Consider the following 27,673-nt stretch of genomic DNA (forward strand, 5'->3'; position numbering starts at 1 on the left):
CTCCACTATCGAGGCTTGACCCGACACTGAAATTAGGGGGAACAGTCATCACTTAGGCGACGGTTTTTTCCGGTTTCATATCCAATACTTAATGAGTAACATGACTTCATTTTCAGTTCCAAATCTTAATAATCATTTAATAAGCTATCAAAACTTGACCAGAGACATATTATTAGCGGACTTCTGTAACACCATTGTGTATTGAATGCCCCTTCATCAAGATAGAATAAGCAATAATTCTAATCAAGTTCTATGTTCAAAAATATTCCTGATGCACCCCTGAATTAGAGTTAGCAGATCTAGCTAGCCTGTGAATTTAGAGCTAATCAAGAAGGTTGGTCAAAAACTTGTCCAAGTTTGCTTTAGACCATGCTTTAAACAAGAACAGGATCAACAAACGCCATGGTACTTCCCATGCGAAATGATACTCAAAACCCTTAAAAAGTGTCTGCTCAAAGGCCAAGACTTCTAGTTGCGTTTGTCTTTCTTAAAAACAACACAAGGACTAGTTTTAGTAAACAATATATCATTAAAGGTAGCTCTAATTCATATATTAATTCACTGAAAACCTATAAGAGGATAGTATTTTTGAAAACATAATTAAGATATTTTGTGAGTATCCTCGATTAAAATTTCAATTGAAATTATTAAAATCCATTGCGCAGACGCTGAGATATCAATTGCCCTTTAAACGTTATATCTTGCATTAAATTTGACCACAAAATGCTCTGGCTATACCTAATAACAATCGTCAAGATATATACCAAACTTTTTCAATGTTACAAGAAAAAAAATGTTTCGCTTTTCTGAAGAATGGTGAAACAGCTGAAAATAGTTCATGATATTGCATAAGACTAATTATAATCAGCATTTCCCAAATCATGATGTCATGATTGTCAACCACGAGTTCAGCATATTTTGAGAATATTATTTATTTTGCATGCCATCGAAGAAGTATATCAATTGTCTTGGCAATTACCTTATGTAAAGTGAGGTCATTTTTCGATCTTTTTACTAAAAAAACGCAACTTTCAAAGAATAATGACTAAGCGTCTTCTAAATACTCGTAGCTATTGATGAAATTTTATGCCAGTGCATAACTAGGAGTACTAAACGAATTGTTTGGCTAGTTTTTGGACAGCGACACTTTATAATGTATTTTCAGTGATTTAATATACTAATATCAGCCCCTTTTCAAGATGCTTACTTCCCAAAAACTGTTCCTTTGTTTTTTTAGGAAAGAGAACAATTAGAAGTCGTGGCATTTGAGCAAACATTTCAACAGAAATTATGACCACTGTGTATGAGAAGAGGCCTTGCTTGTTCGAAGTAAATTTGAGGCATATCAATGGCTAATCCATCATATGTTGCCGAGTATTTAGATATTTACCCGTGATAATAGTTTTCTTAGCATTATCCCCGGAGGGTGAGTCGGCGGGTGGAAATCCGGTCGGGTCAAGACTCAAAGACGGTTTGAGCTGGGCCCTTGCCACAGTGGACCTGGCTGTAGCCATGACTCTCACAATTGGATTATCAAACACACAAACACCGAGATATGAAAAAAGTAACTCAGGCCTGTCAAAATAAAAACCTCCTTAACACAGGTGTCCATCAGGGTGAGGCAACGAAATTCAATAAACACCAAGTATGGCATCGAACCAGTTTAGGCTCATTTTATGTCCTGAAGAGAGGATAAGACGATTCGCAACATCAACACCTCGAGTTATTATGATCAGCGACCATGTCATGCAAGAAAATCCTATATTCTCCTTGGCCTTAAGGGATAGTGTGGATTTCCTGTCACCCTGGCTATTTGTTGGGCAACAATCCGTAGGCTCGATTTCCCATAAGGGCTATTTTCCAGCTGGTTTATATTGTTCGTGTTATATAGGCAGAGGTTTCGTTGTTTATTTTCATTGGCATTGGCAAAAAGCCATAATATGATGACTTACCCAAATGTTCATGCGCTATGCCAAAAGTTTAGGTTTTGAGATAAACTTGACAAATATCAAATGTATCTAACCAATAGTTGGGAATTTAAAGCATGTGATTGGATTATTTGATATTTGTAAGTGGAAAGTTTCCTGGAAAGGTTTGGGGTGCGACCTGTGGTGTTATGAATACATAAAATTAATGGATTTAGGTGACATGTCTAGTGAATATTAGCCTCAAGTATTGCTTAAATTTAGGACTTTAGAAATATGACAAGAAAAAGGGCCACAACATTTATGCACTTGGTCAAACAAGCATGTCATGTACCTGAACATTTAATGGATTGATCTCGATAGATGCACAGGCCTAATCTCAGTTTAAGTTTACAATTGACTTCATTTTGAAATTGCCATGAAAATTCAAATTGATGCCTCTGTCGCATGAGCCAATTATAAAGTATCTCAGCATTTTGATGTACTTAAACATACCTTTATAAGACAGTTTCATATTCAACCTTAGGGCTCACAGGTTTCATTATTGCCTTTCCAGGGAACAATTAAGGTGTATAAAAGCTGAGTTTTTGGTGCCAGCAACAATATTATCAAAAGCTTTTTATCAAAAACACACCTATTTGCGGTTTTAACGGTGGCAGGCACGTTCGATGGATGCTACCGGAGCTTGTTTAGACATCCAAATGTGCATGCCAACAGGTCCTTTCCAATTATCACCAATATTCAATCCTGGCATCAAGAAATGTAAGTTAGGAGAGTTTTGGGACCGTTGGGACCAATGACCCAGCTAAGCTCCATTAGCGCAACCTCCCATTGCCAAGAAGAAGGAAAATGACAGAAGGTTGCGTGATAACCGTTACTGTCCAATGAAAAGGTCTGGTCATCAAGAAACATAAATCTTGTCCCACCAAACCCATTATTCGTGGCTAAAGCTCTCAATCATACCAAATGCCACTGCTAACACTAAATGGGATTTTCGAGTTCGCATGAAACAATCTAGCTCCCTTTCCAGACGCTATTCTGGCCTACAGAACTCCCTTCGTTGGGTCAATCTGACCCAATTCAAGTCCAATGCCCGGGCTCCCTGGCTAATATCAACATTGGGCCTTCTAAGCTTCCTTTTCCGTTCAACCGAGATCAGGTAAGCACACATCTTTTTGAGCTCTCTATTTCCCATCGTTGTCGATCGGTCCCATCCTCGAGCCTGGAGTGGCCTGGCTCCGGTCATGGGCCCGCCCATTTATCGACCTAAATTGTGAGCGTGTCGAGTTGACCGGGCTCATATTCCTCGTCTTGCGGGTAGCCAGTTGTTCCGGAGTCCCAGACCTCTTTCTCCTTCCGAGCGTCTGGCCCCATGGACTCCCCTGGGATTGTGCGTTCGATCCCCTCTCAAACTGGTCCGCGTGTTCCATTGCAGTGTCTGCCGGGCGATTGATCCCCTCGACTCTTGCCCTCCGTTGATACATCAGCATGAAGTTGAACAAGAACGTAACGAGTTCGCGCCGGAAGCAGCGCAAGCGCCATTTCGAGGCGCCCTCGCACATTCGCCGACGACTCATGTCCGCACCCTTGTCCAAGGAATTGCGGGCCAAGTACGGTGTGCGGTCCATGCCCATCCGTAAGGACGATGAGGTGACCGTGTTGCGTGGCCATTTCAAGGGTCAACAAGTGGGTAAAGTGGTGCAATGCTACCGTAAGAAGTTCTGCATCTACATCGAGCGAATCCAACGTGAGAAGGCCAGCGGGGCTTCGGCCTATGTGGGCATTCACCCCTCTAAGGTAAGGGCTGAAGCGTGGGCCTACCCCGTCAGACACCGGTTCTCATGGAGCTGCCTTTGCCATTTTAGGTCACCATCGTTAAGCTGAAGATGGACAAGGATCGCAAGGCCATCATTGACCGACGAGCCAAGGGTCGGGCTGAGGCCACCGGCAAAGAGAAGGGCAAATACACCGAAGAATCGGCTACCATGGAAACATCTTAAATGCTGGGACCACATTAAGCACCAGATTAATAAATGCCCGTTGTCTGCTAAACCTTGGGTTCTTGAATGTCTGTTGGATGGCACACGTGTTGGGAGAAAGTGGCTTTTAGGCCAGGGTACGCCATATCTGGTGGTGGCTGGGGAACGCATTGAAATTGCCCTGTTGACAAATAGCGTCACTTCGCGCTTTCTGAACAGCCTGAGATTGTGCGACATGGAACTCTTCTTAGCGCCGGCCACGAGTATTTCGTATTTCGGATCTTTTAGTTCGAAGCTGATGTTGTACAAAGCCACCCCGAAATTGGGTGTATGTTCAGAGAAATTTTCTTCATTAACGTGTAGGCTAGGTCAGAATTACAACCCTATGGATCATCTAGCGGTTACCCGAAGCCAATATGAAACTGAAAGACGTGCCCTGTTTGGTCGCTATAAGAGCCCTTACTTGCAACGTCACATAGTCCGAAGAACACGGGAAGAGGCACGGTAGATTGCTACATAAACTGCCCTTGCCTTCCCTTGAAAGCAATTTCTTTTCCGGACATTATGTGACCCGGGGCACTAATTATAGATAAGATTTTGATAGAATTAGCCAAAAACAACACAAGCGCATTATTATTCAATAAAAAGGAATTGGCCCCATCGGCCCTCTATTTGGTAGAGGCTGAGTGACAAAGCGCCCTCTGAAGAGCAGAACATAAACAATATTTTTTTAAGCGATAGGGGGCTATTGAGCCATGGTACTTGACTGAGGAATTGAAAAGGCCTCCAAAATGATCTTGTGATGCACGTATTTGTCAGAATGCCCGACTTGATCGGGTTTCATTGCTAAGTCTTATTTTGGATTTTAGGACGAAAAAATCTAGAAATCCTGACGTATAGGGGATGTGAATGAAATTCAAGGAAAAATGTGGTCCGGCACGCTAATTTGGGCACTTTTGGTAGGAAGAACTAAGACAAGCATTACAACCAACTCGCACCATCGGCCCATTTAATTTTCATTAATCCAGTGATTTTGAGTGTGCTGTGTTACAAAACCCACCAAATGAACATGTTTTGTGTTAATTGGTGAATGTACTATCAAATTGGCTCATTATCAGTAGTCCGGTTTGGCTAGGCATGTTGTCTTTGATATTATATTTGAATGTTAAGCATCCTTTATATTTATATGCTTATTTTGACTTTGGGTAAAGCCCTCGAATAATTCTCCGCACATTTGACAAATTGATACATCTCCCCCACAGGCAAGTATCTTAATCGCTCGTACCTCGGAGTTAAGGCTTGGACGTTACCCAGAACGAGCATCCGCTCACCACTTAGGGGAATGTATGTTCATACCGGTTAACGTCCAAGCCCCTAACTCCGAGGTAAGAGCTTTAAAAAACAAGCGTCTGATCCCGGGGGTTCAACTCCCGGCGTCGAAAGTTCACGATTTTCGGGACGAAATGTGGCTAGATCAGTTTCCTTGTGAAAAAAATCCCCAGTTTGATTTTCCTCCCGAATCTTTCTTAACAAAACATTTTAATGCCAACAACAGCCACAGACCAAAAATGACTCCAATCTGACACTAGACAAAGCATTGCCAATTGGAATGAATATTTGATGACCGGCTTGGCTTCGTTTGCCGAACGGCTCAGCCCTGAAAGTGTAAGCAAAAATCAATGGGCTTGTGACCATATTGTTATGTTAGCAATTTGCTAGTTTGTTTGTCAACACACATGTCTAATGAACTTAACAATGAAATAATAATAATGCAATAAAGGTCGTGTTTGCTTGAGTGAATCAAATGCACTTTGTTCTTGTTAGTTGCTATGTGCCTTTTTATTGCTTTAAAGACCGTTTTACAGCCCGCAGGCATTACTGTGCATTGATTTGTCATTCATCGAATTACTTCAACCGTAAAACATTTCTCGATTTTAGCCCAAATATTAGACGATAGAGTACGGGTTGGGCCATGTTATCGTCTACGCATGTCTTTGGCCCCAATAACCGCGTCATTGGGAGGTCTGGCTAAATTTCCTTCCTTAGACTTGGCTTGCATGTAATCATTACCAACCATTTTCATTTTGAAGATTTAAAAATAGACAACATGGCCTCTCACTTGCAAAAACTGCGAAAGAGGGTGTGTGTTCAAGCTTGGCAAAGGTGAGACCGACATCAGAATTGTCATTAATTTTGGCATCCATTGCACCATGGTTTACATAATTAATAAGCTCCATACTTCTCCCAAGGCATTCTCGATATCTAGGCCTAGCGTGAACAAAGGTTGGGGTCCAGAGGATTCTGGTTGAAATAGGTTTTGCCCTCAAACAGCCCTAACTTGAATCCCCTGGATTGCAACAGCTGAGGGCATGTGGAAACCAAGGCCTATGCCACCATCCACTGCAATGTGGGCAATCTGAAGGCTACAGTTGGTGAGGCCTGGGCCACCCTGGACAATGGGTATTAAATGAAGATTTTCGCCAAATTTGTCCTCAGACCCCAAGCCCTGTGTAGCTGTTAAAGGCGGTGTATTTGTGAAATATAAAGCTTCGATGAATGCCTTCCATTTTCTTTTGCTTGCCACTTTTTCAGCAAAATTTTGTTCAATTGTGGAAGGTGTTAAGATTCATCAGTTATTCCTATTCAGGGTTCAAAAAAGGTTTTCAGAGAAAACATTGCTTGATGTTGCGCTAAGCAAGTTTTTTTTAGAAGTTTTAGATCAGTGAACCTCTTTCAAGTCCGATTTTCCTAAAGGGCATAAACGAAGTGACAAAACGTTTTGAATGATACAAAAATAAGTACGTCAATGGACTTGGTCCTTACCTTTACCTTGCTTGGTCTACAGATTTTAATGCTAATATTCAAGTTTGTTTTGCCATGACGCAATTCGATTGAGAGCTCTTTGCCGTGAATATCCTATCTGATGAAATAAATATCTTACGAACTGAAAATTTGTCCATAGAAACTATTGTTCATTAGGGATATTTCAAATGGGTATTTCTCCTTAGGCCATCCGAGGGGGACTTGGGAAACATGTTGAATCAGGAGAGTCGTTCTAGTACTTCAGGGTTTATTCAGTTTCGGTCAATATGGCCTGACTATCCTCGAGCAAGCCGCGGGCTTTGGCAAAGGGCGCAAACTGTTCGGGGATGTGAATAAACTTGACCACTTTCTGACGAATTTGCTTGGGCGTGCATTGCCAAATATTCTTGGGGTCTCGAGCCATGGCCTATAACCAGGAAAAAGATCCATCAAACAAAGGCAAGGGGGAAAAGGCACTCTCTGGGCCGTGATAATCGTTTAGGATACGTACTTTGAAATCGTCGCCGTGCTTGTCCATCATTTGCGTGATCCATCGAACCTCCTCGGAGGTGAACCGGAAGGATTGTCGCACCGGGACTTGCGCCACCTGCGCTTTCAAAGCCCGCACCACGGGTGTGTCATCTGCCCAGACAAGCGCAAAAAGATAGGTCAGATATGTTAGAGCCCGTGGCACCGCCGGAAGGCTAGGCTAACCCCGGGGAGACTAATGGAACTACATGTACATGACTCTTCACCGATTAGTTTTTTTAGTCTGTGGTCGATCGTGCAACTTTTAGCTTTTAGAAAAAGAGTTGAAGGTCCTCATGAATATGGCTCTCGCTCCGATTTGATCAGGTGAGGTTGGTTGGAGTAGAACGGCTGCCCATGCTGCAGGGTGATAAGCTTACCTTGGTCGGATGGGGTGCTAGCCTCAAGCTCGGCTTCAGCTTCAGTCTCGGCTGGCGGGTGGGACTCATGAATGGCGGGGTTGAAGTGGGTCAATCGTCCTTGAGCTCGTTCCACCATTTGCCGCTTGGTGGATGGCCAAGACATGACTTGATTGGCGTCGTAAGCCAAGCCCATGGCCGACAGATTCTGTTTGAGGGGCTTCCGAGCATCCCAATGAGCCTTAATCACGCCACTGAAAGCAATGATGAGCCAGTCCATCAATTAGTCAATCAGTCATTCAGTCAGTCAGTCGAGTCGGGGGGTCCCAGAGTGGGCCCACACCCTCAAACCATCAATGGATGGAGGGATGGAGCGATAGACTTACTCGGCCAGGCGAACGTTCGAGTTCTTGGTCAGTTCTTGCGTCTTTTGCACGCGTTTCCGGTTGCGGTCATATTTGAACTTTTGTTTCTTCTTTAATTTCCGGAGTCCGGGCATGGCGTGTCTTCACGTGGGCTGATGAATTCGATAAAGTCCGGATGAATGTCGAGATGCGTGAATAAGCCCTCGAAATTCTACTCTTGGACTAGGTGAACGCGTGGAAAGCTGAGAGACCCACAGCCAGTGCTGTCACCAGACAGTTGACGCAAAAAAGCGCAAACCACCCAGAAATAGAAATGTTTACTAAAAACATGCACCTTTAGCGGCTTGAATTCCCATCTGGAGAGTGTGCTATGCCAAGTTATAGCTTAATTTGTACCGGCCTTGTCACAACACCTGATCATGATGGTAGGGCTAAGGTTTTTTATTTTTCTGGCTTGGTGATTTCAAAAAGCTTTTCAGCTTCTTATGTCTTGGACTTTGTGCCAATAATGCCCAGCACAAATTATTTTTCTCGCATGAATGGACCACGCCAGTTCCCTTCCATGGTGTTTAGAGCGTTGTTGAGTAGCTTTCAACTATGCTCTCAAGACTTTTTAAAGACAAATAATGAAATCAGTAAATCATAAAGTTCATTTTCTGTTTTGGAAAAAAAAGTCAGCTTCCAATCAAAAAAGAATAAAGTAACACTTAAAACACACACTTAATGGCACATCAGGCCGAAAATGCAGAATATCGAAATTATCAAATATGTTATTTGCCCTAGAGTGACAAGCCCTGTAATTTGCACCATCAGTAGAAATCTCATGGCCATATACAAAGCGGCCACTTAGCTATTGCAAGCTGAATGTTCCAGTTTTTTGTCAAAAATAGGCGACAAATGCCCTAATGGTACCTTAACGATAACTAACTAATACATTACATACTTTTACAACCTCACAGTTTTATATTAGCTCTTTTCTTTTAGTCTGATGTGCCATTAAGTGTGTTTTAACTGTCACGTTTTAATTTTTTGATACACAGCTGACTTTTAAAAAAACAATGGCTCAATTCAAAGTTGGAGCCAAAGGCGTGAAATGAGGGTAAAAGCGCCAGAAGTGGAGACACTGCGATTCCCACGATTCGTGTTGATTGTATTTTTGTTGACATTCGCTATGGCTTCAGGGTGACTACGAAGTTCATGGATCCGACACTTTTTTTAAATATTTTCTCAGCTCCCAAGGCGCTAGCGGAAAGGTAAAAGCGCCAGAAGTGGAGACACTGCGATTCCCACGATTCGTGTTGATTGTATTTTTGTTGACATTCGCTATGGCTTCAGGGTGACTGCGAAGTTCATGGATCCGACACTTTTTTTAAATATTTTCTCAGCTCCCAAGGCGCTAGCGGAAAGGACAACCACGGCCGAAACCGCAGTTCTAGTCTTGACCTTCTTGGGATGCTTCATTTAATCTTCCATTTCAATCGCTACATCCAGACTTATCGTTAGTAGTCATCTAGTGTCTAGTTTCTTGGAATCGATTCATAGCTATTTCAGGGGACAGATTTCGGACCAATGAAAAAGGTCTTTGACGCTTAAAAGCTGGTACGTCCAAAAAAATGTGGCTAAAGCGGTCGACCACCCCAAGAATGCCCATGGAATGCAATGCAAAAATGCAATGGCCAAACACCAAAAACCATGGGAGCTGTCAAAAAATGCCAAGTTTTTACTTACAACATGCCTAGACAGGACCAAAACATGCTTGCAAATCTACATTTGAGGCACTAATTATTTTCAAAAATTGATTACCATGTGCAGAAGTATATGGCCTAAAATCTAAAATGTGCGCTAAAATCGAAACCAATGGCTTGAATAAAAAAAAGCCCAATATACACAAGCGCCGACTGTCAGGTTGATTTTGAAATCAATAAAACGGGACAGTGACATTCATTGTACGATTTGTAGGGCATATGAGATTCATCAATTCAAGTAAATTTGCTCAATTTTGTCATGCTATCATTCTGACGAGGCCCGCCAATTGAAAATGAGCCGATTTTGTTCATCACACATAATCTTCCAGGCCGTAAGGGATTGGGAGGAGTTCGGGATCTAATGGAATATAAGTCTGACAGTTTTAGGTAGGCCTGGTGGGCCTAAGGGTGGAAATGGGTTTGGACCGTTTGGACCAAACCTTGGTCTTGCTGACCGAGTCACACTCGTCGTTGTCTTCCTTGCATGCAGATGAGTCCATGTGGTGCAATCTAGTGCATGGACTGTAATATAAATTTCTATCAATGCTATCAGTATTCTTGTTGGACCTTGAACCGAACAACCAAGTTCAGCTCTGAGCGAGATCATTGTGTTACTAACGTGATTGCCGTCATCGCCAACGGATTCGTGTCTCAAACCATCCCGTGCTGGTCCTGCCCTCCACCCGTGATGAATTGGGATAGCATCCCATTTTTGTCGGTGGCCGAATTAACGGCTCAACTCTCGACTCAGCCGGAAATCCGTCAATTCTTGGCCCAATATCATTCGGATCCGCTGGATCGCTCCGTAACCGTGCAAGAATGGTACAAATTTGCCAAGAGCCAGCCTCAGCGGGTGCGGTTGGTGGAGGCTGATATTCCCTCAGGGATTTTGCCAGACCGTGTCCAAGGAGACCTGCGGGACTTCAAAGTGAGTGGTCCCCGGAAAGGCCGGGTGCCCGATGATGCTATGTACAATCGGCATGAGGATCTCCGGGAAAAGGTGGCCCGAGGGAACACAGTCATGTACTGGCACGACCACCAACAGGTACAGGACTGACGTTTTGACAAGCCTAACGGGTTGGGCTTTACCATGCTTTCCCATTTGGGGACCCTACTACTGGTGGGAGGGAAAAGGGCAAGTAGCAAGTCATCACAGACACCCAAACTCTCTTTGTTTTCAAGCAAAGCTTGGCCAAGTACTAGAACTTGGGCAAGCTTAACCCAAGCAGAGATTCGCTCCTAAACTAGTGGGCCCATGTAATTAGCTCTTGAAAACCGCAAAATGAGGGTTTTTTGTTCTTAGTTTAGCTCGAACACGGTTTCCCTCGGACCGAACCAGGATTCGCGTATTGGAAAGTGGATGCTCTACCAATACGGTACCCCAGCAAGCCTTATTCGTGACAGTATTTTTCTAAGTTTCATTCAGGATTTTCTTCAGTAATGGCAAAATGTCATCCTCAGGAGTTCCCTCCATTCTATCACGTGGCCGTTTAGTTTGAATATTATAAGTCCAAACATGCAGGAATTACTTTGGAAAGGAAGTGATTTTCCCATTTTGCACCAAACCTCTAAGAAGTGTTTATGGATGAAACGTGTTGATTTTAGGATTGTTTAGAACAAAAATTGTTAGCTTGGCAGAAATTTGGACAAAGCCACCTAAGTATTCAAACATACATCAATTTGATACGTATTAATTGATTTTTCCATGTCTCCAATCATAAATATAACCAACCACAACTACTGTGGGACAAACCATGGAGTACTCACTCCATGGTCAAACTCACTTGGATCAACGAAACTAGAAACGCTTGTAGCCTCTGGTTTTGTTTTGTTGCCGGAGGAGGGAGGAAAAACTTGTCCATGTGAAATGTCAAATTCTGACATAATTTTGGCTCGCAACTTTTTGCAGTGATTGTCAAACACCTCGGTTGGCATATTACAATGCTATAGAAAATGGGAATGGTCCTCAGCCACGAAATTTACAACTAATATCGTTTATATGTGATAATGCGTAACCCTGTATATTGTGAAATGGGCACAAATGATAACAGTATTTCTTGTTAATGAATGTAACGATGTGTTGTACATTCATACTTTTCCATTTCAAATTTGAACTCGATGACGATTTCAACATCAGTCAACGGTCACATACGATTGTCTGATCTTCGCCTTGCGAAAATTCACGGGAGGTATGGGTGACGAGGACGAGAATCAACCCGATGACCAGAAAACCTGGCTGAAGTATTTCCTACGCCCCGTGGAGCAGACGGCTCGAATCGTGTGCACGGAAAAGGCCAATGGTGAGGCGGCACATTTCAGCGCTCGATTCATTAAGGACCGATTTATCGTCGCCGCCGGGTCTAAAAATGTCCACTTGGTGTGCCGAACCTATGCAGATATCGCCAAATATTCGGACAGTCGCTACATGGTGGCGAAAACCGTGGCCGAGAGCACTTTGGACCTGATTCGTTCGCTCAGCCCTGAGCACGCCTCGATCCTCCTCAGCTTCATGCATCATACGCAAGTCACGGGCGTGTTTGAAGTGCTGCAGCCCCATTATCAACACGTGGTCGATTTGTCCCACTTAAAAAGCTCGCAAATGAATTTCATCTGTTTTACTTTACCCTATGGGATAGAGTCCAAAAAGAATCAAGAAAGTCTTTGTGCCTTAAGTCCGGACAAAAGTTTGGATTTCGCCCGATCCCTTGGCATGATCACTATCGATTACGAAACGATCGACGCCGACCAAGGGGAGACCCGCATGGACCTCGTTCGTCAAGGCTATGGGAGAGAAGGGGAGGTGTTCTATTACGTGGATGCCAAGGGACACGTAATAGGTTTGCTAAAGAAGAAGACGGCTTGGTATATTCTTTGTCGAGCCATCAGGGAAAAGGTACGACGCACACATGTAGTTTCAAATATGACTTGAAAGTGCTGATGAGCAATGAGGGAGAGCGAATGTCAAAGTCGAAAATTTGGGTTATATGTGTAAGTTCAAGTGAAAACACTGGGTAACTTGTTGAATTTTACACATGAGTCATGGGTCCTTTCCTTTAAACCCTTAGCATAGAGAGTTTTTAATTCGATGAAAACAGACAACAAGGGTTCAAAAGTAAAATCTCTACGGATCTCGACCTCACTGTCTACTTTTTCAGACGCACGGAGCTTGAGAATATTGTTATCATCAGTTTTCAATCCTTTTTTTAGGCCAGCCATGCTGTGTTAGATTACATCAAAGGCAGAGGAGCCAATTTTGATGAATCGGACCGGATCAAAAAGCTCAAAAGCCGGATTCAACAAATTCAAACCTGGTTGGGGTTTGACGACGAGTACCGTGGCATATGGCAAGAGCTAGGGTCCCAATTCATCACCTGGTTGCTTGCTAGAGCGGCAAAGAATGAGGTTCAGCCGGACAAAGTGCGTGGATTCTTTCCTGGGCTGTGGAACCGGTTCCTTTTGGAGACCAACAATTCAGACCGGGTGGAATGGCGGGCAGTTTAATGACAAGGAGGAGTTCTTTAGGGAAAGAGCATTCATACCACCAAAATGTTGTTCACAGTTTTTGTTATTTAAAAAGAAAAAACAATAAACCTAAAAAATAGAAGATAAATATGCAGAACTCTGACTACCTCTCCAGAGTTCCCATGGCCAAATTGATCTATTTAGCTTAGAAGATCTCAAGAATTTGGAGGAGCTCTTGATTTAGCCGAACATTTTGATCAATTTAGGTCCCATTTTGTATAAAATGAATGGTTGAGTAAGTCCATGATTATAGAAGTCCATGGCAAATGACCTGTCTCTAGCTCCCCATTCATTTATACCCGACAAACGGGGCTTAAATAGAAGCTAAGCAACTATCAGGCGATTTATTGAAATAAGGCCACAACTAAAATCAAGGCAACTAGGAACCTTGCATTACGAAATAGTATTCATTAAGTTTGAAATCGAAAAATTTAGATTTATTTCCGGATTTGTCGACTTATGTACATGAAATACAGCAATTATTCAAGGGATGAAAATAATGTTTTCTTCAGATACTATCAAATCACATTGCATAACAAAAACAACGTTTAACAAGTATTGTGTTCTCCAAATACGCGCTCTATTCGAATAATTTATGAGCAAAAATTGCCGTGGGCTTCACTTTTCGTATATTTTCGGGGCTCGGGGTTGAAGAGTCGAACGGCTCTGTGCGCGTTTTTTGGCAGTGGGATTTTTCAATTCTCCTTGGTTAAATTTCTCCACTGAATCCGTACTTGTGGTACAGTTATGATAGTAACATTCTTATGGTACGTTTTGTTGGTGTTGGACTTGAATGGAAAGCAAACCTATCAATTTTGAAGCAGGTACTCGATTTTCATTTTTCGTTCCAGATTTGTTTGGGCAATGACTTGGCTGTGTGTGTGTGTGTTCAAATTTTAAGTATACATATATAATGGTCCACTACTGAAGTTTGACATGCTTCTCTCTGTTTGTACTCTATGATATATTGATCTATCGCAATCTTGCATTTATTTTCGTCGTCCACTAGAGATTCTAAAAGCCCTCCATGGAAACGAAAAATCTTCAATTCAATCACAGACTGTTCTGCATTCAAAATTCGAAATGAGCAACGTGTTATCGAATGTTCACGTCAACTAAAACCATAAAACATGTAAGGTGGATGAAGTTGTCGTGCTTTCTTGATTTCTGTATTTATCGTGCCCAAGACACGTGTTTTTGTGGGTTGCTTGCATTGCCAAAATAGGTCTTCGGGGATTCTTTTCCACCGCCGGTAATCCTCAAGTGGGCTTGGAGTTCGGATTACATGCTTAGCAGGCATCCATGGTAGTGTCCATCTGCGTCTTGTTCATGATCCATTGTTTCTTCAGACGGATCCGTCGTGAAATCTCGGCTTCCCGGCCTTTTTGAATCTCCCTTTGTCTTTTCATCTCTTGCAGTGCGGCCTTTTTTTCTTCCGCTTGCTGCCGTAGAATATCCAATTCAGAGATCTTCTTTTGGCGTGACTTTTTTGCTGCTTGCTAAAACCAAACGAGAACAAATGAAATATACCTACTTTGCAAAACACTCACTTCACGAGGCTTTACCCTATTTTTTCCCTTGCGTCGCAGATCTCGATACTTGGCAATGGATTCTTCAGAGAAATGGTGTTTGCCCATAAGGTCATTAAAAGAATCAATATCAAGATCTACAATCTGTTCTTCGGTCAAGGGGCAATCTGGCGGGATTAGGTTGTTCAATCTAGACCTAGAGGTAAAGGGAGTGAGAGAGAGAGAAAACCATAATTTTGAAATTGGCGCTTCTTTCCAGTTTCAACAAAATAAGCTTCTGCGCTGACTTACCCGGTGCTTGGCCTCCCTCCTCGACGTTCTCCATTTCTGCTGCCTGGCGTTTTAGTGCTAGTCGTGGAACTCTCACTACCCGATGGGTTCTTAGACCGAGGACCCTTGGCATGACTGGGACCGGCAACTGGGTTACTAGGAACATCGATCATAGGAGAGACAGGGTTCGACCCTCGTCCACTTGAACACCCGGAATCGGAGGGTGATATGGAGGAGTCGTCGTAGTAGGGATACATTTGTCTCGGTGGAGCGCCCCGCTCTGACAATTCTGGAGAGAGACGGACATGGCCGTTTCTTATCAAACTTGGGTGTGGCATTTGAGATGGGGGGTATTGAGGGTGAGCGATGGGAGCTTGGAACGCACTTTCCCGCACTATTCCCACATCTGGAGGCAGATGAATTAAGCTCATTGGCCGCTGGTCCCCATGTGGTGACGTCCGCAAACCATTCATTGGTGGAGGTTCGTGTTCCCGAGGGTCATTTCCTCGGTACTCGCCAGATGTTATGGTATGGGTCGGAGGAGGGGGGGAATGCCTTAGGTATGGGTGGGAAAGAGGCGGAGAGGGTTCCATGTGACGATGCCGTCCTTGCTCTGGAAACATAGGTATGTTGCGTACCGGGGATGGGGGCTTGGGCAAATGATGAATAGTCCCGCCCCCGGGAGGTAAGGGGTAAGGTGGGGAATGTCGAGATCTGATAGGAACATTTCCTATGGCATGAGGGGCAATAATTAAGGATGGCGAACGGTCAGCGTGTAAAATTCTGGCTCCCCGGTGCCCACCAACACTCTGGTTTGGTGGTGGTGGTGTTAGGGAACGGCTTGAATACCTGAAGCTATTTTGAGCTGAAAGAAAATTACTTCAAGGTTACCCAAACAATTCTACGGTGAATTCGAACTTGTGTCTACCTCTGGGGTCATACGGATTCGAACTATCATTGTCCCTGGCCAGCTCCAAGGTGACCTCGGGTGAAATGTCTCGAGAATGCGTCTTCTCCACGGCTGGACCGGGCAGTGTGTGGCGAGCAATCTCAATCAAGTTCCGTGTCTGTTCTCTTGGTGAGAGAAAGCCGTTGATGGGCATTCCGGGCGGAGGTCTCGTCGTGGCGATGTGAGTTGGATATGTCGGTGGTAGAGGTTGAGGTGCGTACAATGATGTGTTGAGGGACAAGTTCGATCTCCTTGGTTCCAGGGCACTGAAGGCTGAGGGAGTCCTGGCCAAGGAAGGGTACGGTCGAATGAACTCCGTGTCTGGGATGAGGTTTGCGTAGTTGCGAGCATCTTTTATGGTTTGGCTCTCTTTCCAATCATCTAGTGGGTAAGTATCTTAATGATTAAATCTTGATTGATTATCAGAACGTTAGAGGTTCAATTTTCACAGGGGAAGACCTCCTCAAAAAACAACAGCAAGTCGTAAATAACTTCAAAGGTGTAGTTTAGCACATCGCTTAATATTTATGACCATAATTAACATAGTGCAACTGCCTGTTTTCGGATTGCATGATCAGGTTTTCCTTTCCAAAAATGGCTTCTGAACCTGTCTTTTCTTTTTATGTAACCTTAGGGGGGTTTGCGTACCTTTAAGGTCCAAAGGACCACATTTGTTTTTTGAGGGCAATCCCTTCACATCGGGCGTCTGACAAGATCTGGCGTCCCATTCCTCTGCAAAAATAGTGGAGATTAAGCGCTATGGTTAGCTCTAAAAATATTTTATCAAGATATACCATTTCATTTGATTCACGAAATGAGTAAGAAAATGGCTTACCAATCAACCTCCGCTTCCTGGGATTAAAGGTTGTAGTGGAGTCTGGGCTTCGCTGATTTGCATCCTTCTCCATATTCAGGCCTAAAAAAATCGAGGCGACTCAAGAATGAATTTGAAGTCTCGTAAACGGTCTACTTCATCATATTAGTTACTACTGCAGCAACTACCACCAAGTCGCAAATCGTCACTCCATTAACAACCACGTGGCGGTGGAGATTCCTTCCCAAAATATGGCTCGTTGCTTACAAATTGGAGCCAAACCAAGCAGAGTTCTCGCCTGAGCTACAACATAAATTGTGGAATCCTCTTCCAATTTTCCCATTACAACCGGTAATTAGATATGTAATGGCATACTCCAAAAGACAAGTCGGAAAAAATGAGACAGGGTCGCTGCCAAATAAGCATCCTACTCTTCCTTTTCGGCTTTCCGCAGGCCTCTTTCAACGTTGAAAGAAATCTAAATCCACATGTATGAGAGGTTGCCTATCCGCCAAATGGTAACCCTGACAAGGCGATGCATTTCTATCTTTTATTTGGGCCTGTCTTGAAATCTGCAACGTCTGTCTGCGTTCGTGACTACAAGGTTTGCAAAAGTTGAACTACCGCAATTGATGGATAATCCAACTCCTCCATTCGTGACGAACATGGCTCCTCCGTCAGAATCTGTGGATCCAAAATTCATGTCGTTCGGCAATAATCAGTGGGTTTAACTTGAGATTTGAATGCCACAATATTCCATGCCCTCTCGACGTTCTTGTCACGCATCTTAGTATTCCTAACATGTTTAGGCTTTAATCATTGGCTTTTCAAAATTTGAAACTTCCGAAACAGGATCTAAAGCCTAACAAAGTGAACCCTGGCGTAGTAGACAGCTTAATGGGGCGTAAAAGGAGTTCCGCCTTTGAGGTGGGTCACAAACCTGAATTCTCAACTGACAAATCATGCATTTGGATGCAGTTTCTACCATTGTATAGTAGGTGGATGGTTGTACTCTTCTTGCTCATGAGATTGAGCTCAAGTTAGATTGATACCGATTCTAATGCTTCATCAAATATGTCACAGAGCAACTTTATCGGCTGAATGGTGTCCAACCGGTCAAGAAGGTAAACGAAGGCTTTGAAGTCCGTTTTGACCCCAAAGGGATTAAATAATTGAGCCATTGAAATGATTCTTAAAGTGCATCCTATATTCAAGTTCTTACGCGCCAGATTAGATCCAAGTTTGAGTCACATAAAAAATGCATTGAAATGTGCATTCAAGCACTGATTCGTAATGAAGGAGATTTGAGATAAGAACCTGCTTACTCGGAGCTACCGACTTTTTCAGTGCTCTTCATAGACACTAGACTTTAATATGTCCTTTTTCATTCAAAACTTTATTGAGTTTGTTATAGTATGCATAAACGCGAGAGGAAAAAAGATTGAAGGAACTGGAATTAAATACATGTTACTTTTTATTCACCATAAATTCGTCGGAGGGCTTCACTGGTTTTTGCAAAAAGATGTAATACGATTTTTCTGTTTCTTAGGTAAACTTAATAGAAAAGGGCAATAAAAACATTCAAGCAATCGCCAAGTTGTATTCGATAAGAAAAAGCACCATACTTTTCTACGCATCATTTCAGTTTTAAGGAATGTAGACACTTAAAAGACTTTTTTTGGTTTGCATGTCGAAACGTATAGCCATCTTGGCGCGAAGCAATTAACTCGAGTCTCTATTGAGAACACCACACAATCCATAAAAAGAAATGGAGAGAGTTCGTGTGACATTTAAGGGCACGAACATCAATTGTTTCAGGCCGTTTATGCCCCACCAAGTCCTAAAAGGAGCTCTGCATTTGATCTGCATTCTCTGCTCAAGATCTGATGACGATTTTTCGATTGGTTTTCTCTCAAAGTAATTGTGGTTGTTGGCCTTGAGCGGTCACTGGAAACTCTTAAGTCATCATTGCAGAAATGAACATACATATTTTCTATTTGCTCAACGATCTCCAACGCTTGCTTGTGTGTCAATAAGAAAGTTCAGTTGCAGTTCACATCGTAAAAGACTAAACGAACCAATCATGAATGTAAAAATATCGAACTTTTAACGAGCTGACACATTTCTTCCTAGAACTAATTTATTTGGCAGAGCAATGTGCCCAACCTGGTCTTTGATTGATTTACCGCAATAGGATATGATAAGTGTCTCCGCGCAGATATGTAGAGCCACCATCCCATGGGGTACTTTAAGGTCGTAATAAAACACCTTACCCTTCTCCTTTGTGCTCGAGTCTCTTTCTGGGAATATGCAGTCATCTCTATGCGCAAGACTACTGTAGTGCAACTTGTCCATTCCATCCCAATGTTGAGCATTTTTATGTGAGTCGCCTACGTTGCAATTCATCTTGACAACGGACGTCAATATGTGGAGACATTTTCACGAGGTGACAAGTCACTTTTTTCTGGACATTGTTCACTCTTTGCTTTGAGCCATAGACGCTTACTTCAATTAGAACATATCTAAGTAGCATTTGTAGTCAGGTCTTATGTAAGTTTTGTTTCCTTGAATATCATGTCAAGGACCTTCGTCGATATATGTCACAGTCATCCTGTACCTCTCCCTCTTTCCTGTCGTATGTCGTGGTTTTGACGAATGGCCAAGGCCTGACCAGTATGTTGATTTAAATGCATCCGGCGGTTTGGGTAGGCCCACTACAAGTCCTACATCTTTGTCCTCTTGAAAAGGCCTGAGAATGACAAGTGAAAAGCCCGGAGGCTGACAGGGATGCCAAGTACACTTCAACGTGATGCAGTCTTGCGAGATAAGGGCGACAAAAAGATCGCGATCGTCTGTTTCCAAGTGCACACTATCATATTAGAGTGCTGGAATACGGCAGTGCACTCTGAACGTACCAAACGTACTGTACATTACGTATGACTTGTGGTAACTCTGGCTACTTGAACACGCACCCTTCTCCAGCTGGAGATGACGATGAAGATCCATCGAGGATCGCAATCATCAGACCAGTGCAATGCAATTAGACTGCAATTCATGTCGGGCGAAGCGACTCCCTCAGAGACGAATACTCTTCTTTGGTCGTAGTCCTTTTGAAAGAGCACCGTGTTCACCAAATTAAACCAGCATTAGGGATGGGCAAAACAAGTTTGGGTAGATTCCTCCACTTTCATTTGGACACTTCATGGTTTTGGCAGATTTGCATGAATTATGGCAAAATTTTGTTTTTTTTGGTAAGGAGAGCCTTTGGTTATTTGGCATAGTGGCGGATATTCTTCCACATAGATAGCCCAACAACAAAGTGGTTTTCCGCACATTCAGATTTGCAAGACACACAAAGATCATTCTCATACTCTTTAAGAGCAAGTTGCAACATAATACCTTTGAAGGGAAGTCCATTGCAGCCAGTCTTCATTGAGTATATAAACTGAAGGAACAAAAATGCTCTTGATATGCTTATCAATGCAAAAAAATACTTTCGGAAAATTCGAAATGCATGTGTAGATGCAATCGTACTTATCCAAGATAACATTAACAAATGTCATCGTCCGTTTGATATTTCTAGCCATCGATCAAACTTGAAGAAATGCATGCAGATCTTATTCTCCTCAGGTCCGAATCAGACAGCTCATTGTGATAAGATCCACTCGTTCATCAGCGAACCATGTCACATGGAATCATTTTCAAGCATAAGTCTCCACACAATGAAACATGTTGTTCCACTTGGGAGTTTTTTGTGCCTTGCTTAACTGTCATGAAAGTTGAGTTCAAAAACGATCTGAACTCCCCGGAACACTTGTTTCAACGACAATATTTTAGTTATCACTCCGGTTATCAGTTACATATCGAACGGTTCATTTCGTATTGAAATGGGAATTGGAAACGGATCTGCCCTCTCTCAATCGTCATTAACGGAATCGAAACCTGACGCCAACAAGGCCAGAGAGCCAAAAATGAGGTCACCGATCTCGTGGAAAATTTGTTTGATACATAAATTGTTGATTCATGCAATACGAACATGAATCGCAAGGAGGAACAGGCCAAGCCAAGTGAGTTGTGCACAAATTTACGAGTATGGACTCGTTTCGTCCATTTCCTTGGAGATTCGAAATGCATCAAGGCACAAAAAAGCTCACACACACACACACACACGCACGCACACAACCGGGAAAGAAGCATGTGAAGGCAGAAAGAGAGAGACAGAGAGAGAGAGAGCTGTAAGGTTTTTTTTCTTCTCAGCCTAACCACTCTTGCACGGCCAATCCCGGTCGCCTTCTCGATTCAGACAGTTTTTGCGACGTCAAATGTCTGAGTCTCAAATTGGAGGGTCATTGACCAGGTTTGTGTTTTGCTGGCTTTGCACAGCTCAATTTTGCACACTTGACAAAGGCGTCTGATTAGGCCTAATTCCGCATTCAAGGAACGACGGCCAAACCAGCGGGATCAACCAGACCAATACCAAGAACATCCCTTCGCGAGCGAAGCCTGCCTCGTCTCGGGTTCGCATTTATTGCCACCATTTGTTCTTGGTACCTTCAAAGCAGGCTAGCTAGCATTTGATCCCACATTGCCCACCACAACGATGACTGAACCCACTATCTTTATCTTTACTTATTCTTCTCTATGGCGACGTCTCATGCCGAGCTCGTTGGATCGTACATTCGTTTTAAAAGCCCACAATCCTTCAAGCTGTACCACGATGCACTTTCTGAAAGGCATGCCAAAAAGCAGCCAAAACCGGTCCTCGCAACGAACGAACGACCCACTCCAACGGCCACACCACCACTTTTTGCCGAACTGTAAAAAAAAAATCTACTCAGATAACGAGCTGAGGGCAGTTCCCGATATCCTAGTGGCATTCAAGTGCATAGAGCAAAGCAAATACATACTGTCCGTTGTGTTGGATGTATGTTTCCAATATGAAGCCGGAGAGGATAATTGGAGACAAAGACGGTTCCGAACAAATGTTGAATGCGTATATGCATCATGTGTGGAAACACATGTTTTGAACAGTGCTTTCGAGGCACATGAAAGAAACGAGAAGCAAGGGAGCAGCGAGGTTCTTGCCGACCAGTCTGGCGTTGCATTTAATTTTCAGACGCAGGCCGGGAGAATTTTGCAAAACTTTGCGGCAAATGGCAACCTTCGAGATGAGATCCACTTTAAGAGCGTGTTCGGATTCATACTACTGGCTCCATCCAAGTAGAACTATATTTGTATGAAAGTAACGACTCACTCAATTTGAGTTGAAGCTCAGGAAATGGACTAGAATAATTCATACCAGATGAAGGAGTCAACCTTTTCGCAAACAGACACGGTGCAAGCAGGCATGCAAATTAAAACCTTGGGAATTTGAAGATGTCCCAGACATCGACATATTTGATTAAACTTCTCCGATGGAAAGAGAACAGATTGAGACTGAGTGGATATTTCTATGTAAAGCAAATATTTTTGATCAGTGGTATTTGTCGAACTTGTCAAATTAGTCATGTTCACAGACCACAGGGCCGTTCACATACCATAAGGACTAAAGTAAGAAAAGAAACTAGACTCATCATATCAAACGAATTCGCCTAATGCTATTCATCTTGTTTGATGAATTACTTTCATTAAATGTCTCATGAATTATCACAGGGAGACGACGTGTATAACGTAGTGGCTACTGCGAATTCCTAGTAGGACAGAGGCTCCTTGTTCGATTCTTCTGCCCGTTTTTTCTATGCAAGAAACTTTTAGACGCTTGCCACATCCACAAAACCAATCTGATACGGACAGGAAACAGCCTCTTGGAAAATTGAACGATGTGACGGTCAGCTTCATTGGCCAGACGAGGTTCACCCCGTCTGATCCTAGCACCCACCAACTTAGAACAAGACTCTAAATCAAAATTTAATCAATCCCTTTCAAAACATTTCGTCACTTGTTTACCTTTGGACTTCAATTACAAAGTGCTTTAAGTTTTCCTTTGGCCTCTCTCGCTGCTTAAAACTTGAGCGCTCCTGTGCTAAATAGTCAGGGTGACGTGACATGAGCGAGCCATAAATTTGGGATGATGGTCTCTTCTGAAAATCAAATGCTTCAACTAGAGACACATTTGCTTCGCTCTTGATAGCAAGCGGCGCAAGTGTATCCATGATGATAGACAAAAGATTGATTGATTCTTGGACTTTTATAAAATAAGAGCGAGCCCTTTTTCCGGGCATATTCATAGGTAGCATGTTTTATGTAACATGTGAACGTGGTTATTCTGGACGAATTTGCAAAAGCTACGGCTAATGTCTTTTGCAGGAAGATTTGTTCTAGTGCCGTCATATTGTTGCAAATTGATGGTTTACAAGGGGGAAAAAGACAGTGGTGATCAAAATTTGAGGCCAAGTAAATATGTGAAGTCACAGAATGGCCGTAAAGGATCTCGTGGTTGCTCTATTCCTATTTTGCAAGCCTGAAGCAATGGTGGCCTTGTTACCTGTTTTTGCAAATTAAGAGGAGAAACGCAAAACTGGTTTAGGGTCTCATACGCCAGGCATTCCAAAGATGCTAAGCAGTCCCCTTTTTGTCGAATTTACACGGCACGAGGCCAGACTGCTATCTTGAGCATTGCTATTTGGTTGCAATTACTATTTCGCTCCTCTCTGTGGTAGGCAAAAAAATATGCCATGAATACTGAGGAGAAAATAAAGGCGGAAAACCAGACAAACTTGACCGTCACATGTAAATTTTCTCATCACGACCAAGTTATCGCTCTTTGTTTACGAGCTTGAAACTCATGATCTTCGTAACTCTTGCTCTAAGTCTCTAGAAAGAACCAGAGTTCGCAAGAAACATGATTGCGGCTCAACAGATCTGCATTTTTCCCTTGGTTACAACATTATACAAGGTTTATTGGTCAGGGTGTCCAAAGGACGCGAAAACAAACCCTAAGTATGACTGGCAATTACTTACTCAAGTCATTGCGTGAACATGATCCCGAGAAAAATCGCTTTTACGCCGATACATTACACCTCTGAATTCGAGAATATGTCCATCCGTCATTTTCTCCATGGACAGGAAGTGCAAAATAGCGACGCCCGCTCTTCATTTGACATTACACGTGTACTGCAAACAAGCTCGGACTTCGTAGAAAAAAGAGGTCACCCTGAGTTTTTTGCAAAGTGTTCCCACTTGAGTTGAGACGGGAAGATAGCAAAGAAGAAAGAGATTCTATGAAGGGAACGCCCGTGCGAATCTCGGTGTCGGCCATTTTGGCCGTTTCGGCGGTCAGGGGAAGTTTGCCATTATTTCTGCAATTGGCTCCGACAAACCTGGCTGGCTTATTCTTCCGTCCGTCCGTCCGTCGGTCCGTCCGTCGGTCCGTCCGTCGCTGGGTCGGTCCGTTTTGTGGACTAAACAGTGCCAAGTGTGCAAAGCAGGTTTTTGCACAGCTAAGCATGGCATTTCAAGAATGGGCCAACTCCGACCAAGTGCATCACACGGACTCCTCGCTGGCTCACGACCGACGGAGGATGGATCAAGCAAGCATAACAAACTTCAACGTTGTATGTCTGGCTGGAGACAGTAAACTTGGCCCACATCATACTTGAGGGGGAATGAAGGAACGAATGCGAGGGCAAAGCTGTAAAGGCATGTGGGTATTCTCGCATTTTAATTTCCTTCTTGGCATTGCACATCGCGAGAATGTTCCACTTGGTTCGTACAAGTGTTCCTGTTGCTTGTCTCAATCTCAAAGGCCCAGCCAGACATTAAGTATCATTTGGCTTGTTTTTCTTTCTTTTTGCTTCGCTTCAAGATTTATGACCGTCTTGACACCTTGCTAAAAAATCCACGTGTGGTATGACTGAGCGGGATTGGGAAGACAAAGGGGAATCCATTGGGTACTTGTGCGGCCCAGACTCGTCTCATATCTTTGCTGTACTGTAACAGTAGTTCTCGCGAGTCAATTGGTGGGAATTGCAAGTTGTCAAAGAGTTCCTAAACGAACTTTTCACTTTTATTGAACGTCTGAGTTTGCAACTCCTGACGGACAGACGGAACAAATAGTCTTCCAAGAAATGAGATGAAACTGGAAATGGCCTCTGAAAGACACCTATAAAAAGCTTGCTGGGGAAGAATTTTTAGTTTCTAGTTGTTACTGGAGGCAGAAAACAAATTGTAGGACCAAATAGCAAGTTTTTGCATCGGAATAGGTTTGCATTCTTTTGGTATTCGATGTTTCTGAAGTAAAACCAAGATTTTTTTTTAATAACGCGTGGACGCTGGCATTATGACAATGATGAATAGTGACTGCTAGTAAGGACTTATCGTGACTGGCTTTTCGTGTAGCCATTATGAAAGCAATGGAAATTGGAGATAAAATCGCACACTTTTTATCGCAAATGTAGTGACCCAGTGGTAAAATCTGAAGACTTTTTGAACCATGGATTGAAAACTTCGGATGATCTAGTCAATGTAGCATTGGTTAGAATTAATTATATAGACCATCATTTCTTCTGCAAGTTAGAACTCAATCCCGAGTTTCATACTATTTCAGATAGTTTTATACGGGCCATAATGCTATCAGCAAAAAGAGGCCAAGCTTAGACAATTGTCATGCACCGTTTGCCTATTTGTCGCAATCCTAAAGGTATCCTTGAGACAGTTGATTGTGCCTTGATAAAGTTCATGCCTAATACTTGATGATTGAAGTTCAATTTGTGTATTTCTATTTGACTTTTGTCATTTACAAGTATGACAGTTTTATCCAAGTTTCCATATCTTCAAATCAAAAAACCACAAGGTCCAGAGTAAATCATGACTTAAGGAAGAAAAGGCTACTAAATGCCATGAATCATAAATTTGTGAAAGTAATTATACCTTATAAGAAGACAAACTTTTTTGTTAAGGAATCAGTACGTCGTACCTCAATTGCGTTCATGTGCAAGAGGGGAATAGCTCTATAAGGACATATTTATTTTACTGGACGAAAGAAGGGCTCAAACTTAGTAAGGTATTCAATTAAAATATCAAAAATCATTCATTGGTTGACAAGCAAAGTATTTGACCAACGTCCTAACATCAAGACTTGGTTAACACCCTTCAGCACATGTGTACAAATAGTACAAAGACAAATAGATCAAATCGATACGAGTGATGATAACAGTCCTCAATCTACTACGAGCATTGTCTTTCGGCAAAGGAGCAAAACAATATCAAATTTCAACACGAATCATGCAATTTCTAATGCGAACTCTATGAGTAAATAGACCTGTAGAAGTTATGGCGAAAATGCTTGGAGAACAATGCTTGTGTGGTGTTTTCAACTACAGAGTTTTTGGAGCAAAAGCTCATTGCTCTAGTGATGAGTCTTTTGAGATTGGCAAGGTTAGTCATATTGAGCGGTCAGATGATGAAGTGGTCACAGTTCAAAATGCTTTATAGGCCATCAGAAACTTGAGACTTTCGAGGTTTCCTGGCCCTACTGGTGAGACATTTTAGTTTTTAATGAGGTGCTCATAGGCTCTTGCTCCTGTTTTTTAGTGCTTAATGCGCATTTGAGAAGACCATGAAGTTCAAACTTGTCAATTTTCTTGAAGTCCATGAAGTCATTCCTCCTTGTGAAGGGGGTGTTTCAAGCATATTTTAGCACGATTAGCCATTTGATTGAAGATATAGAGCAAGTGGTTGAGATATTTCATAGTCACGAGTCAGTCGATGTAGTCTATCTCAATTTTGCCAGGCTCTTGACAAAGCAGATTATGGCCTTTTAGTTGACGATATGGGGATCCAAGGCAAGGTTTTTGCCTTAATAAAAAAGTTTCATACAAGATAAGAAGCAATTACTTAACACTGAGGTGTCTCTTAGTGACATACGAACATAACGCCAAGCCTGTTGTCCCACAGGGCCCCATATCAGGTCCACTCTTTTCATCTTCTTCATTGCTCCACTTCAAAGGCTAAATAGTATTGATAGTATCTCTTCCTACGCTCAATATTTGGTTTTGCCAAGAATGGTTAAGATTCCAGTAGTCAAGTAGAGGTCTTAGATCAGATCTACTTTTAGGCTGCTGAGAGTAATAGGGCCGTGAACGGAATGAAATTCCGCTTAATGACTTTGGGGTCGACGCCATTAAACAATCCACTCCTAGATAATGGAGGTAAAGATTTGATTTGATTTGATTTGAATGTATTTATAAGTACAAGTACTTTTAAGGTGAGGTCATCTTTGGTACATGGTACACATATCAGGCTTGGATTAGTGACTAGTGCATGAAAATGGAAACAACATATCACAGGGGATAACTGGACTGCGACTGATTGCTGGCGGACTTGAAATAGCTAATTTTTTGGACAGTTCGAGATTCAACGGGGAGAGCATTATACAGCCTGACAGCATTAGTAAAAAAGTGATTACCCCGCGTAGGAGGCCGAAGGTCACGTCGGACTGTACTTCGAGTGGCTATGGGGGGACCAACCACAGGCAGAAAAGACTTATCTGTTGAGCACGTCTCGCTCATGAAATATTTAAGCTAATCAAGCAAATGGAAAGTCCGATGAGCATATCCAATTGCACCTATGAACGTAGGTAAAACTTCTCAAACATGGCGTTGGATATATCAAACGTTTAAGTCCAGAGTTAGTCTAAGTTTCACGATGCCAATTCTATAAGAGTCGATTATTCAGCCACATCTTGAATATGCTTCACCCATGTGGGCTCCAATGAGTTCAGCTGGTTTGCAAAAGGTCGAGCAGGTCCGAAGATGTTTCACAAAGAACATCACAGGATTAAGAGAGCTTTCGTATTGGGAGGGATTAAAAAAGTTGGGACTTCACAGTGTTCAGAGAAGGTTCGAAAGGTATCTGATATTGAAAGTCTTCAAAAGCATCCATGAGCT

General features: G+C 42.7%; 5 protein-coding genes across 11 annotated transcripts in view; 2 read left to right on the forward strand and 3 right to left on the reverse strand.

Annotated features, from left to right (window-relative positions):
• LOC131880188 (trafficking protein particle complex subunit 10-like) overlaps nucleotides 1–1,666 on the reverse strand; it is a gene marked incomplete in the record, with an annotated part of 83,558 nt that extends 81,892 nt beyond the window's left edge. The window contains 1 exon segment of the mRNA XM_059226731.1: nucleotides 1,391–1,666. Coding sequence (XP_059082714.1) covers nucleotides 1,391–1,514 — 124 coding nt within the window.
• Nucleotides 1,667–2,941: 1,275 nt separating this feature from the next.
• Nucleotides 2,942–3,977, forward strand: LOC131880197 (large ribosomal subunit protein uL24-like). The gene is made up of 3 exons (XM_059226746.1): nucleotides 2,942–3,084; nucleotides 3,361–3,722; nucleotides 3,791–3,977. Exons 2-3 carry the CDS (start codon nucleotides 3,414–3,416, stop codon nucleotides 3,923–3,925), a joined length of 444 nt encoding a protein of 147 aa, XP_059082729.1. The 5' UTR covers nucleotides 2,942–3,084; nucleotides 3,361–3,413; the 3' UTR covers nucleotides 3,926–3,977.
• A 1,447-nt stretch (nucleotides 3,978–5,424) lies between these two features.
• Nucleotides 5,425–8,220, reverse strand: LOC131880196 (nucleolar protein 16-like). 2 transcript variants are annotated; one of them, XR_009373240.1, is made up of 5 exons: nucleotides 7,980–8,220; nucleotides 7,615–7,847; nucleotides 7,218–7,348; nucleotides 6,846–7,133; nucleotides 5,425–5,561 (listed from the first exon to the last, which is right to left on the reverse strand). XR_009373240.1 is itself a non-coding variant. In XM_059226744.1 (4 exons), exons 1-4 carry the CDS (start codon nucleotides 8,090–8,092, stop codon nucleotides 6,975–6,977), a joined length of 636 nt encoding a protein of 211 aa, XP_059082727.1. In that variant the 5' UTR covers nucleotides 8,093–8,220; the 3' UTR covers nucleotides 6,819–6,974. The 2 variants fall into 2 exon arrangements, 1 of the variants encoding a protein (XP_059082727.1); XM_059226744.1 differs by lacking the exon at nucleotides 5,425–5,561 and having other exon boundaries at nucleotides 6,819–7,133.
• Nucleotides 8,221–10,172: 1,952 nt separating this feature from the next.
• LOC131880202 (uncharacterized) lies at nucleotides 10,173–13,322 on the forward strand. Its single transcript, XM_059226753.1, has 3 exons — nucleotides 10,173–10,748; nucleotides 11,841–12,596; nucleotides 12,911–13,322. The coding sequence occupies exons 1-3, from the start codon at nucleotides 10,221–10,223 to the stop codon at nucleotides 13,202–13,204; spliced, it is 1,578 nt and encodes a 525-aa protein (XP_059082736.1). The 5' UTR covers nucleotides 10,173–10,220; the 3' UTR covers nucleotides 13,205–13,322.
• Nucleotides 13,323–13,640: 318 nt separating this feature from the next.
• LOC131880200 (arginine-glutamic acid dipeptide repeats protein-like) overlaps nucleotides 13,641–27,673 on the reverse strand; it is a 36,029-nt gene continuing 21,996 nt past the window's right edge. For 5 of the 6 annotated variants that reach the window (XM_059226749.1, XM_059226751.1, XM_059226750.1 and 2 more), the window contains 6 exons: nucleotides 16,809–16,889; nucleotides 16,622–16,705; nucleotides 15,953–16,354; nucleotides 15,046–15,889; nucleotides 14,791–14,950; nucleotides 13,641–14,724 (listed from right to left, as the gene is read on the reverse strand). In XM_059226749.1, the coding sequence (XP_059082732.1) occupies nucleotides 14,515–14,724; nucleotides 14,791–14,950; nucleotides 15,046–15,889; nucleotides 15,953–16,354; nucleotides 16,622–16,705; nucleotides 16,809–16,889 (1,781 nt within the window). In that variant the 3' untranslated portion in view covers nucleotides 13,641–14,514. Of the gene's footprint in view, nucleotides 14,725–14,790; nucleotides 14,951–15,045; nucleotides 15,890–15,952; nucleotides 16,355–16,621; nucleotides 16,706–16,808; nucleotides 16,890–21,416; nucleotides 21,603–27,673 lie in introns of all 6 variants that reach the window. The other variant, XM_059226752.1, reaches the window with a different exon arrangement.

The sequence above is a fragment of the Tigriopus californicus genome, chromosome 5 (assembly GCF_007210705.1).
Source record: "Tigriopus californicus strain San Diego chromosome 5, Tcal_SD_v2.1, whole genome shotgun sequence".
Classification (NCBI taxonomy): domain Eukaryota; kingdom Metazoa; phylum Arthropoda; class Copepoda; order Harpacticoida; family Harpacticidae; genus Tigriopus; species Tigriopus californicus.

Bases quoted from the DNA above. Each gene is read 5' to 3' on its own strand.
- LOC131880197 (XM_059226746.1), top strand. From the start codon at position 3,414: ATGAAGTTGAACAAGAACGTAACGAGTTCGCGCCGGAAGCAGCGCAAG. The intron at 3,723-3,790 runs GTAAGGGCTGAA...TTGCCATTTTAG, and splicing joins TGGGCATTCACCCCTCTAAG to GTCACCATCGTTAAGCTGAA.
- LOC131880196 (XM_059226744.1), bottom strand. From the start codon at position 8,092: ATGCCCGGACTCCGGAAATTAAAGAAGAAACAAAAGTTCAAATATGAC. The intron at 7,848-7,979 runs GTAAGTCTATCG...CATTGCTTTCAG, and splicing joins TCGAACGTTCGCCTGGCCGA to TGGCGTGATTAAGGCTCATT. The intron at 7,349-7,614 runs GTAAGCTTATCA...TTGTCTGGGCAG, and splicing joins TAGCACCCCATCCGACCAAG to ATGACACACCCGTGGTGCGG.
- LOC131880202 (XM_059226753.1), top strand. From the start codon at position 10,221: ATGGACTGTAATATAAATTTCTATCAATGCTATCAGTATTCTTGTTGG. The intron at 10,749-11,840 runs GTACAGGACTGA...TTTCAACATCAG, and splicing joins ACTGGCACGACCACCAACAG to TCAACGGTCACATACGATTG. The intron at 12,597-12,910 runs GTACGACGCACA...TCCTTTTTTTAG, and splicing joins GTCGAGCCATCAGGGAAAAG to GCCAGCCATGCTGTGTTAGA.